At 39.6% G+C, this 13,633-nt stretch overlaps 2 protein-coding genes across 7 annotated transcripts in view; one reads left to right on the forward strand and one right to left on the reverse strand.

Annotated features, from left to right (window-relative positions):
* LRTM1 (leucine rich repeats and transmembrane domains 1) overlaps window positions 1-3,410 on the forward strand; it is a 5,638-nt gene extending 2,228 nt beyond the window's left edge. The window contains exons 2-3 of the mRNA XM_006917532.1: window positions 615-1,211; window positions 2,934-3,410. Coding sequence (XP_006917594.1) covers window positions 615-1,211; window positions 2,934-3,367 — 1,031 coding nt within the window. The 3' untranslated portion in view covers window positions 3,368-3,410. The remainder of the gene's footprint in view (window positions 1-614; window positions 1,212-2,933) is intronic.
* CACNA2D3 (calcium voltage-gated channel auxiliary subunit alpha2delta 3) overlaps window positions 1-13,633 on the reverse strand; it is a 799,126-nt gene that overhangs the window by 125,484 nt on the left and 660,009 nt on the right. The window lies entirely within an intron of this gene.

Below are 13,633 nucleotides of genomic sequence, written 5' to 3' on the forward strand. Positions count from 1 at the left end.
TAGACCTGCCCTTTCCAATAAGGTACCCACTGGCACCATGTGGCCATTTATATTTAAATCAATTAAAATGAAATGCAAATAAAAATTTAGTTCCTTGGCTGTATTAGCCACAATTCAGAGCTCAGTAGCCAGTGTAGCTAATGGCTACCATATTGGACAGCAGATAAAGAACATTTCCCTCACCACAGACGGTTCTATCGGACAGCACGGACCTGGAGCATACTTTTCAGAAATGTGAATATCTGAATTCCCTATCACTCTCCCATACTTCTGGCCCCAGAAAATTCTACTACACCTTACAAAGGGCATGTGCTTCAGAAAGATTTCTTTCATCTTTCTAGATATCCTTAAGTCTTCCATCTTCTGATTTCTGAGCCACCGAGGAAGTATGTTTTCTAAGGCCTCTGTCAATATTTACCACAGAATTTGCATTAGTTATTGACGCCTGGGAACATACCCAGTCCAGCCCAATTCTATGAAAGTATGGTGAACGGAAGAACCTCTCTTTCAGGTTGTGGAAGGTGGTTGACGCAGAATCACATGTGAATTCAAAGGGGAACAAATGGTGGTGCTACAAACTGGTTCCTATCTCAATTTTTTTCTGTTTGTTGTAGGTGAACTGCTCCTGCTTTCAAGTGTGATTTTCCTGCTCCAGGTGGTGTGTGGCTGCCCAGAGAAGTGCCGCTGTCACTCATCCTCAAACTCTGTAGACTGCAGCCGGCAGGGTCTGGCTGAAATCCCTTCCAACTTGCCTCTTCAAACTCTAACACTACATTTACAAGATAACCAGATACACCAGCTTCCTGCTTTTGCATTTAGGTCAGTGCCACAGCTCACGACCTTGAACTTGTGTAACAATTCCCTTTCAAATCTGGCCCCTGGAGCTTTCCATGGGCTTCAGCACTTACAAGTCTTAAACTTAACCCAGAACTCCCTGCATTCCCTGGAAAGCAGACTTTTCCATTCCCTCCCACAGCTGAGGGAGCTTGATTTGTCATCAAACAACATAAACCACCTTCCCACATCCCTGGGTCAGCGTTGGGAGAACCTAACCATGTTTTCAGTCCAACAAAACCAGCTTCAGCAGCTCGATCGCGCGCTCCTAGAATCCATGCCCAGTGTGAAGCTACTACTTCTCAAGGACAACCTCTGGAAATGCAACTGCCACTTGCTTGGTCTTAAACTCTGGCTGGAGAAATTTATCTATAAAGGTCAGTAACGTCTATTTGGAAAACTCTGCCTAGGATCAACCTTATCTGTTCTCTGCATTAGAAGGAATGTTGAGGAATGTGCAAGGGGCTGGTGTAAGCTTTTTTCACATTGATGTCATTTCACAGTATGGCAAAAGTGGCCAGTGAGTCATTAAAGGGTGTTTAAATTTATCTACAAATATGATTCATGGAGATAACTTTCTACTTTTTGATTAACGACGACATTATTTATCTAGAAACTAGAAGCTTTTAAGAAGGAGAGAAATTCAATCGCCACCTGAATAACTGCTCAACTCCAAAGTGACATCGAATTCTATTTTCAAGTGTGATCCAACTGGAGTGGGTTGAGCTTTGCCATAGCTACTAACCCTGATGTGAACTGGGCCACCATAACCCTTGCACTGCAAAATGGCCTTATCTACTAACAGGGCCATGTAGCACTCGGCTTATCAGGCTCAGAGGGAATAGATGTGAAGGCATTCCCAAAACTCTGAAGTGCTATGTGACAGAAAATTCTAATAACTTTGGGAAGTGATGACCTCCCGCACGTGACTTTCTGCTATAATTTTGTAATTCACCTGTGGTATATACAAAGAGTCTCCAACCTAACTTGGGTAAGAGTGGTGCCAGGCTTTACAGGCTTCACAGAGTTTACTTGGTAAACTCTGCTGACCTCAGGATGCTCCAGAGAGGAGGAAGTAGAGACAGGCAGCGAGCGTAGTGGGAAAAACTGGAATCAAGGGGGTGAGCTGGGTTTGGGTGTTGTTTGTCCACTTATGGATAACCTTAGATAAGAATTATCCATTACAGCGGATTTATTACCCATTGTGAAGACTTACTTAACAGGGCTTTACCAACTATCAAGCTAGATACAAATACGTTTTTATGGCAAAAAAAATTTAGTCAGAACAGTTTATTTGCCTGAGGTCACATAGTAAATTGGTGGTCAAATTTGGCCAGAATGGAATGTTAGCCCAGTGCTCTTTCTAGAAAAGAATTACTAGTCACCAAAATCCTCCATATAGTCTATTTACCTGAGGAAATCAATTGCCTTAGAGAGAATGAAAACTGGGTCTAATAACCCATTGGAAAGTTCGGTACTGGGAAGTATTAAATGTTTTAAGGCCTGAGGAGACATGTTAATTGTACTTAATCCCATGAACTTAACTAACATTCCTGCCAAATCTTCAGATACGTGAAATACGAAGACCACAATGTCTCCATTTGGCATCGCTGAAGTGCCGCTAGACACATAGGGTCTTTGTAATTAACACATAACATCACAGCAAAGGATGTTGGTTTTATGTATTTACTTACTTAGAGTCCAATGGGAATTTGGTACAACAGATTTTTTTGTTGGAGAGGCTCGTTAGGGGATGTGAGTGGCAGGAATGTCCTCAACGACAGTGCCCTCGGGTTAGCCCCAGTGCCCCTTCTTGTCAGCTTCTGCCCTGCTTTTCCCTTGGCATTTGTAAGGTAAAGGTGACCCAGCTTCTAATGAATCCTTGGTCATATATAATTGCCAATTTAGTGTGTGGCATTTTTAGCATTTGGCCAATTTAGAAATCCTAAAATCATAAAATATGGTTGTTAAGTTCTTTGACTCCAGGAGGGAAAAAAAAGGTGCTTTATAAATTCCATTTGCCTAACTTTTTGCAGGTTGAGGATTTTGGAATTTAGTCGTAGCAGATTCTTATCATCTTTTGCTTTTGTTTTTTAAAGGGGGAATAGTGGACAGTGTCATCTGTGCATCACCGGACACTTGGAAGGGACAGGACCTCCTTAAAATCCCTCATGAGCTGTATAAGCCCTGCCCTTTTCCATCTCTAGATCTGGAGCCCTCACAGGTGCAGCAGCCAGGTTCTGCCCACCAGGCTGACCCAAGGCCTCCTGGGAGCTACAGCACTGGGGAGCGAGACCACTCGGAGTGTGAGCTCAAACCCAAGCCCAGGCTGGCCAATCTGCGTCATGCCGTGGCCACTGTCATCATCACTGGGGTTTTGTGTGGGATTATGTGTCTCTTGATGTTGGCGGCCGCCATCTATGGCTGCACCTACGCAGCTATTACAGCCCAACAGCACGGAGGACCTTTGGTTCAAACTAATGAGTCTGCAAAGGCAGAAGGAAAAGAGGCATTTGACAGCTCACCAGCCTGAGAGCTTGCATCTCAAATAGAAAGAATCACTTTAGGCCAGAAGAATGTATCTGAGTAGAGTTGATGTGTTCACTGTTTACTGCCTCACGTTGCTTTTTCCAACAGGGAAAAAAAAAATGAGTTTGTAAAAAAAAAAATCCCTGGGAAGAAATTTATGCTGAGATTTTTAAAATACCACAGATGAAACAGAGATGATATTTGTGTTCTGTGCTTGAGAAGTTATTAGAATTATCCTATGTGGGAGAAGGCAGTACAGAGAGAAAGGGGAGATACCATCTCTTTAAGGTACTCTTCCCTGCATTAAGTTGCTTTTACAGAGAACAGAAATTCAAATATGTGTGCCAGTCAGCATTCCTGGGAGCTTTATGGTCCATTGGAAAATTGCCCAATTTCAAGCGCCTGGGAAGAAGCTGGTGATCTTACCCAAGGGGCACTGAATGCCTCTATAATTCAAGTTCATGCTAGATCGGTGATACTTTTAGATGTTGTGTATGTTATATATTTAATAGGAGCGTCTGTTGGTTGGGAATTTTGTAGCTTGCCACAAGAGTCAGATTATATTTAATTTTCTAAATCAGAAAACCATTTTGGGCTTTCTAGGCCACAGACAGAGGAAGAGGAGGGTTCCATGTCTGGATAATGGGACTCAGGCCCAGGGTCTGGGGAAGTTTTTTGATGCAAGGGTAAATAACACATAAACAAACACAAAGAGGATGGGGAGCCAGAATTCAGGGCACATATTACTGAAAAGCCATATCCACCAAGCGATTGGAACCTTCCATTTATAACTCTCACAGCAGGAACGAATTTAGGGTGGGCTGAGAGCGAGATAATGGCTTATGTGTATCTGTATCCACATACACAGTGCACAGAGTGCGTAGACTGTACGACCACACCCACACATAAACATACTCGGAGCAATCAGTTTACCCACTAATGAAATGCAGCCGTGGCAGGGTGGAAGCCAGCAGCTGTTGACCACCACCCAGATTGTCTACTCAACACTCTGGCATAGGAAGTAAGAAGGAAGTCTGAAGAGAGTGGGAATTATCAAGAGACTTGAGATATGTGGCAGCAGCCATCCTGAACATTATTTAGGCCGTCGTTTTAAAAAATCAGGCGTGGCTTGCTTTACTCCACAGACACGGTCCTGAAGAGTTGCATGCAAAGTGAATTTTTGTAAATTGAATCATCATTTTAATGCAGTAGGGGAGCTCACTATTTAAAGGAACTTTTCATGGAATCTTTCTGTAGTGACAATAATTGGCTCCAGATTTATGCATTTTGTAAATTGGCATTTTCTCATGCTAGGTTTTCTTAAAGTAGAATCTACCTGCTTGCTCTCATGATGCCCCATCTCATACTTAGTCACCTGTTAGTACTGAAATGACTTTACACAGAAATGTTAAGGACAAGTCAAAAGCAGAGCATGGCAAATATAGGGCAACCTGTCCCTTCAGAAACCTTGAAAGACATTGGTAATCAAGCCCAGCTCTCTTCCCAGCTGAGCCTGGATGCATCACAGATGCCTTCTTAAGGCAGCACTGTAGGCAACCACAACTCATCAACTGAAGTTGGTTCAAAGGATAAAACGCATTTGCCATTCAGGGTCCTGGCTCTACATTCACTCCTGCAGGCCATGTAAAAATGGGTTTGAATCCTAAATCAGTAGTCCATTCCCTAACCTGGGATGTGAATGAGAGGTCCATACATGCGGGAGTACTGTCTCCCAAACTAATGTGGCCAGACCCTTGCCCCACACTGTAAAGAGGCCAAGGAGAAAAGACTGATGAACCTCCCAAAACCTACCCTGCAAGACATACACCAGCGTGCCCTTAACCATCACAGAGGCCATCTACCCCTGCCCACGCGTGCTTCACAACTGTAAAAAACATCGCATATGAAAGACTTCCCCACCCCCGCCCGCCCTGAAGCTAATGAGGAACCATCTTTTTGGAGCAGCAATTTTGCTAAATGATTTTTCTGGGGTAAAAGTATAAACTTTGTTGTTAATTTATTCTGAATATTAAAATAAACCTGGATGTATTAGAGTAGATTGAAACGTTAGCATGGATTTTAAGATCCAAAAGAGACTCCAGAGAAAGCCAGCTGTTGTATCAGCTCCATCCCCAGTCCTGGCACCTCCTTTCTGCTCTGATTCCTGCACCACTGCATTTGGCAAGGCTGAGCAAACGGGCCTAAGGATATAGTGAAAAAGTCTTTCTTTTCCTTGCCGTGGACTGTGAGCCCACGGCCAGGAAAGTAATATGAGAAAGGAAATTTAGAAGATCTTTTTATATGTCATCCCCATTTCACCAAATGTTTCCAGAGCTCACGCTATGTCCTAGGCATAGTGAGAGGTGTTCTCGTGAGCATTCGTCATGTAATCCTGGCAACCATCCCGTGAGATACTCGAACAGATATTACATAAGCTGAGAACTACTGAGGCCAATACGTGTGCTTCCTCTCACTGCTGTGATTTAAGAATGCAAGTGCACAGTGCTCTGCCAGAGGTTTGGTGACACTGCAGGTCAACCCCATCCCCCTGCCCACAGTGATTACATGAGATAGCATCCAATTACAGGAGAGAACACACCACAGAAAACCCAGAATGTGGTTAGCACCCTCACTCGTCAATACCCATTTCCTGTTAGATATCTAAGTAAAGATGATAATTCAGGCAAACAGATTCCTGCTTTATAAGCAGTCTTTAAGGGAAATGATTAAAATGGTGCATACATATATTCAGATTTCTATCTTTTGCCTACAATCACCACAAGCAGCATTTGGCAATGAAAATAATTACTTATCCTGAAATGTCAACAGCTTCTCAGCACAGAAAAATATAAATCAAATTGTTTAGATTAACAAATGCACAGTTATCATTTGTTAATATGAGAGATGAAATGTTTTAACTGTAAAAAACATCGCATATGAAAGACCCAATTTGCAGGGTATTCTGTGAGAACCACAAATTATCTTTCACAACCGCTACAGCTCATGAGGGGTAATTTGCAAACGCCTCATAGATTACTTTCAGCTGTTTATTGCTGCTGTCATATTCATAGATTCCCCTATAAAAATGCCCTTCCATCGTAGAGCCTAGCTGAGGGTACACTGTGAACAAAAATCACGTTTAATGTTGACTGTTTCTGAGAAAGCCATCTAACAGTTCTTCATCATATTTAGTGGAACGGTATGACTATAGACTGGTGATTTTTGCTTTGCCAGAGATCACAGATTCACAAGAGCAGGACCCAAGGGATGCTGTAGCTGTCTGAAATGAAGCATTAAGGAGGGAGTATGAAGAATGCACCCTGCCATAGAGGCTCTGGAGAAAGGGGACCCAACGTCACATCTCTACCTGAAAAGCTTTTAACATTAAGGCAAATATCCCTGACCCTGTAGGAAGATGACAAAATGCCAATTACAACCAGGTGCTTAATTTTGTCTTACAGAAATGAAAGGCTGAAAAGCCACTTACATTATTTCCTTCTAAAGGTTTATGAAAATCAAATCTCATTATTTGAGTTAACCAAGTTACCCCAGAAATAAGACACTCTTGTCTTAGGTCCTAAATATCAAAGGAAGTGGCTAAATCAGTTTATAAAATAATTTATTTGTAGCACACATTAATATAATTATACAGTTAGAAACATAATTTTCTGTTGCAGATCAGGAAATAAATGCTTCCAGTTTGGTCAAACCCACCAGGGTGTCCATTGCTAAATGCTATTAGAAAGAAAGCTACCAGCAAATGATATTACAACCCCACATGGCATCATTAGGCTGTGATACACACACACACACACACGTATATTATGTGTGTGTATATATATATATGTGTGTGTGTATATGTATACATATGTGTATATATATACATGTATATACAACTTTAGAAAATTATCCTTTTTTCCCTTTTGATGAAAATGCTTTATTTATTTATTTTTATGCTCAAATTGCAAGGAAGTCTCAATGAAACCCCCATCTCATTCCAAGACACAGCTTCATTATCCTCTAGTCTTTCAGATACTTGCCTGGAGTAGCCACACCTACTTTTCACTCTGATGACACTGAATATTCATTTGGGTGAATAGAATGTCACCCAGTTACAAAAGCCCATCGAGAAGACCCAGAAAAAGAACCAGAGGATTGGGAATTGTGATGGTCTTCTGGAGTCTAAGCTTGGCAAATTTCGAGAAAGCTGTGGACTAGCATCCCTACTCGTTTCAGACATTGCTGACAGATGATAGTAAACTTATTTATTGAACCCAACCAAGGCCTCAGAATCCTTTTAAATCTGTTTTCTAGGTACCTACTATGGATCAACTGGAATTGACATATGAGATTAAACCTATTTGCTACCCTGATATAGTTCCCTGTCCTTGTTTTACGAATGGGAGGTAGAAGCGTGGAAAAGGAAAGGAACTTTCCCGAAGTCACACAGATAATTAATTACAGGCCTGATAAATGCAGTTGCATGAGCACAGGGTTAGCATGGGTGGTACAATCCAGCCCTGCCATGTTCTCATTCATTTTGTCAAGCTTATGACATTATTATGTTGTTTGGATAAAGATAATCATAGTACCACCGTCGATATTTATTGAGCACCCAATTTTGTGTCAGTTGTTTTCTAAGCATAATACTTTCATTTTCTCTAAGCCTCATGATTGACCGGAAACATGTGGGCATTTTAGGACCATGTTAGAGATGAAGAAACAGGATCATTAGGTTTGGTTTATTTGTTCAAGGTCACACCAGTAGCAAGTGGGTAGTAAAGAATTTGGATGCGGGTCTTTCCAAGGCCAAAACCTGAGCACCTTAGGGTATATGACAAGTTCGAAAAAGTCAGAGTTGGGATCCTTTCCTGGCCCTGCCAGCATTTACCTTAAAACATGGTAGAGAAAAGAAACCCGACCACCAACCAGTATGTCACTGCCAGAGTATGTTCCCACTAACCTCCAAAAAGCCATCTGAAGAAGCCAAAGCAAAACGGGAAAAAGAGGGTTTTTCTATTACCCATGTTATGCTAGAAAAAATGTTTTTAGATGGGAGAGGAAGAAACTCAGGTGTACTCTCTTGTAGCTATTTGAGAAAATGAAAAAATTAGGTGCTGGCTAATAAGTAGTGTTTCCCATTGAAATACTCATGAGTACACAGAGGATCCTAGAAGTTAGAAATAATGGTCAATGATATCCAAGTCTCCAAGAGGAATGCTCACTGTCCATAGGAAGGATGTGACCTTTAGACAGATGAGTGGGATGTAAAGAGTAAAAGTCTACACTATTCATTCTTATGCTGCTATTCCTTCTTCTGAGACAGTAGGCTTCAAAAACCAGAGGGAAACCATTCTCTTCTATATGTAAGGCATCTGAGGACATTTAACTCCTACAACACCTGCCATTAAGGCCTTGCTGTCTTCATCCACTAGAGATGAAGAATCTCTATAATACAGTATACCATAGGATGATAAAAGGAAGGGAGGACAATAAGATATGTACAATCTAGGGGCTATAGTTTTTACCTACCGTTCCTTACAAGGAGTGAAACTACAGATGACTTTGATTTATCTGGGTTAAGTAGTCGGACTGCCAAGCTGCAGGGAGTGTCATCAGTGTCATCCTTTACCAAATCCTGCAGTGCTGCACTAAATGGAAGATATCTAGACACTAGACCTTTGTCTAGGGGCTGTGTATAACAGTTAGCCTTTCGTCTTAGTCTCCAAAGAGTACTCTAAAGTCAACAGTAGGGGACACTCCAGGGGAAGCCATTTACTCTATTCATTGGCAAACACCCCATATTTTAACAATGATTAAAATTAAGAAAGATACCTAACTTAGAGCCCCATAAAAGATACTTAGGGAAAAAAGGAGAGGCAACATGGCCCTCAAGATGCAGAAGACACATGAAAGATCTATTTTATAACATATCTCAATATAATTTTTAAAGTTTCTGGTTGAGTTTGGTATATATTATACCTACTCACATTCGATTGGCAAAATCATGTCATATGGCTAAGTTCAGAGTTAATGGAGGCACAGAAGCACATAGCTCCAATAGGAAGATACTGCAAGTGACGTGGCAATGGGCAAGGACATGCAATCCCCTTACAGGGAAGGAAGAAGCAAATAATTGCAAATAATCATAAAATAATATTACATAGTAAAATAATCACTAATAATAGCAAATAATAAGCACATATGAATAGATAAATAAGTGATAATAAAATATACAGCCGTCATCATCAGAGGTACAAAACAAATCCTGCAGCATATTGATTCAGTGATATAGAATACATAAGATGAAATATTCACTCTCAGAATATAGAAAGAAAAAAAAAAGATAAAAACAATAGAAGATGATACAGAAAAGAAGCAAGAGTAAAGAACTAATATATGGATAATTGGTTTTCTCAATAAACAAATCAGAATATATCAAACAGAAGAAAGAAAATATCTGTGAAGGTATTTTCCTGAGCCAAAGAAAAACTCAAGTTATATGGATCAGGAAAGGCTTAATACAAGACAGATTAATAATAAAAAAAAGAAAAAAGAAAAAAGAAAATCAAAAGTTAGTCCAGATTACTGTGTGGCATATATGTCTCAATCAGTATAAATCAGAGAAAAACAAATAAATGAAAGAAAGGGATTCTGATAAAATTTTGAAATTAAAGAACAAAAATAAGAATTCTGAAATCTAGAAACAAATAAAAAAAACTTAACAAGGAACCAAATAGAGATTGCAATTTTCAGACGTGCAAAGGCTCAGAGAGCATGTTATCTACACATTGCTCTTAAAGGAAAATAACTCAAGATAAACTTTAATTGATCAAGAATGAATTATAAAAAGCTAGAGGAAAAGGAAGGGAGAAGGACTTAAAAATGTGGAAGTCATGTTATTAAAGTGCCAGTGATAAGCATTAAATCAGTTAAAGTTAAGTTAAATCTCAGTGATTTTGCTAATATGTCTACAAAACACCACAAAATGAATAATTTAACAAATTTCTAAGCACCTACTGCACAACAGACAATTTTCTACGTTTAAGAGTTGAAGAGGGGAGAACAAGAAATATAAAGTATATGTCCCATGGAACTTAGCATAAAGCAGAGGGAAAAGATCAAAAAATTAAAAATGTAATAGGTGGTGAAAAAGTAGGTGTAAATGGAATAGAGTGCTGGGAACATGGGAGAGAAAGAGTTTCTATTTTATATATGATCATCAGGCAAGCCCTCTCTGAGAAAATATTTGAGTGGAGAACTGAGGGAAATAATGGAACTAGTTATGAAGATATCTGGAGGAAATTTGTCCCAGAGAGAAGGCATAGCAGGTGCAAAGGCCCTAAGACAGGAACAAGCTTAGTATGTTTGAAGAGTAACAAAGGCAGTGTGGCTGTGGTTGAATGGACAAAGGTGGAAGTACAGGGAGCTGAGGTTAAAAGGTAACTAGGGGTCAAATGAGATAGTACCTTATGGGTTGTGGCAGGAAGCTTTTAAGATGACAATGATTCCCACTTTCTGGTACTCATGCCCTTAATTAATCACCTCTCCTTTCTTTTGTTTTCTTTTTTCTTTTCTTTTTTTTTTTTTGTGCCAAAGAAATATGAATGAAATGACCTGTGTCATTTCTGGGTAGAAACATTTAATTGCTAGAATAAAGAGCTTGGAATGTTGAGTTAATACCTGCAGGTATAAGATAGCTGCCCTTGAGAGTCACCTGTACTTTTAAAAGCAAGAGAAAAGGTTTTGTTGTGTTAAGCTGCTGAGATTTGGGGGATATTCGTTGCTGCAGACTAACTTAGTTTATCTTGACTTACACACCATCTAGTGTATTTGAGAGAAAAATGCCTCTACTAATAAATATATTTTAAGTGGCCCATTTTATTGACAAGTATTTTATTATCAAAAGGAAAATAAAAAACTTGTATTAAAAGTGAATCTATTATTGTCCCAGCAATTTAGTCGTAAAATCTTGGAATTATCTGTGATTCTTCAATCTTGATATTCATATTTAAAGATTTGCTAAGTTTTATTGATAGCAGAATTGGAGGGCGGAAGAGCTGGAAAAAAAAAGATTGTGGCTTTAATTCTTGTGCTCTGAGTTGCTAACAAATGTTTTGGGGCAAGAGAGTTAACATCTATATGTGTCTCTGTTTCTATTTTTTAAATGAAAGTTGGACTATGATATCTTAAAATTATTTTTTGGCTTTAATATTCAATGACTTTTTGAAATGTTTCTCAAATGAGATTTTTGTTTTGTTTTGTTGCGCAATCTCCTCTCTCTGAGAGTTGGATGGACCTAGTGACTTGCTCCTAACAAAAGCAGTGATAGGATACCATTTCCAAGACTACATTACAAAAAACTCTGGCTTCTATCTTGCCTACTCTCTCTTGTTCATTCTAATGAAGTCAACTAACACATTGGAAACATCTACATGGCAAAGACGCAAGAGAGGCCTATGGCCAATAACCAGTTAAAAACTAAGTCCAATAATCCGGGAGGAGGTGAATCCTGTTGATGATCTCATAAATGATTGTGGAAGAATTTCCTCTGCTTCTTGAGCCTTCAGATGAGACCACAGCCATCAATAACACTTTCGCTGCAGCTTCATGAGAGACCCTGGGCAAACACCTTGATTGCAGCCTTTATAAGAGACCCTGAGCCACAGGACACAGTTTACTGACCACCCAGACTCCTGACCTAAAGAAACTGTGTGATAGCAAATGTTTGTACTTTTAAGCTGCTAAGTTTTGGAATAATTGGAACTGGGCCAATGGGGTAGCACTGGAGGTGTTGAGAAGTGGTCAGATCCTACACATAATTGGAAGAAAGAACCAACAGAATTTATAGATAGATTGGTTGTGGGGTAGAGCAAAAGGGAAGAGTCAAGAATGACTTCAAGACCCCGATTCAAACAAAGAGTAAAACGATAAAAATGAGTGTTTTGAGACAACTAAGAATTTAAACACTGACTAGGTAATAGGTAATTAGGAATTATTATTTTCAGGTATGGTAATGCTGTTATATTAAAATCCAATGAAGTTACATTAAAATGCAAAAATACATCATTTAAAGATGTATACTGAAATATTTATGGATGAAATGATTTAATGACCAAGATTTGATTTAAAATAGTACAAATGTGGTGGAAGCGTTTTGAGGTGTGAAGGACACAATGGCCATGTGGTCAATAGCTCCTGGGATTGGTTGAAGAAGATACATGGAATTTCTTGTTATGCTTCTGTCTACTTTTGAGTAGATTCAATATTACCCACACAAATATTTAAAAAATGATTCCAAGTTTGCGGACTTATGAATAACTAGATAACTAGAATTTATCCAGATGAGCGAGGCTGCAGAGGAAGAGTGGAGCGGGAGGATGTGAATGGAAACAGGACTTAAACTTGGAATCTATTGTATTTGATAAGCCTGTTTGAGAAGGCATGCAGCTGTTGAGTAGTTGGGGAAGGGTCAAGTGAGAGAGGTCTGGCTTGTCATTTAAATTCCATGAATGAGTATATAGGAGGCACAGAGATCTCTGGGGCCCTATGGTATTTATAATTAGGGAGATGAGCAAAGGAGACAGGGGAGGTAAGCCGTGAGGTAGGCAAACAACCAAGTAAAGAGATACTTTAAGGAGAACGTGATCAACACGAACAAGTGCTGCTGATAGACCAAGAAAAAAAATAAACATTTGAAGTTCAATTTTGGATCAGTAATGTGGAAGTCTGCGGTACCTGTGATAAGAAATGTTTCACTGTGGATGAAACCTGATTGGAGTGGGGTCCAGAGAATGAGAGACAGGAAGTGGGAAGAGTGTACAGTATGAAAGAATGAGAAATATATAATACAAATAGAATAACCTAACAAAAGTATTTTAGCTTTAGCTTAAAAACCTGAATATATCAGCAAAAATCTGGAAGATAGTAGAAGGATAGTTAAGTAAACATATATAAAATGACCATGCACTACATATTCATTTTGAAATTTCCTTTCGTTTTCAAAAACAATTGTACACTCCCATCTGCCTGGGCCTGGTCAAATACAATTTGGCCTTGAAGTAGGAATGACATTCAGACACTAATCCTGACTTCATGTAGATCTTTTCGCTCAGAGTAAAACCCAGGGGTTCTTGGTGACTGCAAACTTTGGAGGGCTATGAGAATAAAAAGGCTTGGATCGGCACTGTTCGTTTTCTACCACCAACTGGACAAAACATTTTTAATGAGCAAGGAAGTCCAGGGACTCACTGCCAAAGCTTATATTCCT

This window comes from Pteropus alecto, unplaced genomic scaffold (genome assembly GCF_000325575.1).
Source record: "Pteropus alecto unplaced genomic scaffold, ASM32557v1 scaffold75, whole genome shotgun sequence".
Taxonomy (NCBI): domain Eukaryota; kingdom Metazoa; phylum Chordata; class Mammalia; order Chiroptera; family Pteropodidae; genus Pteropus; species Pteropus alecto.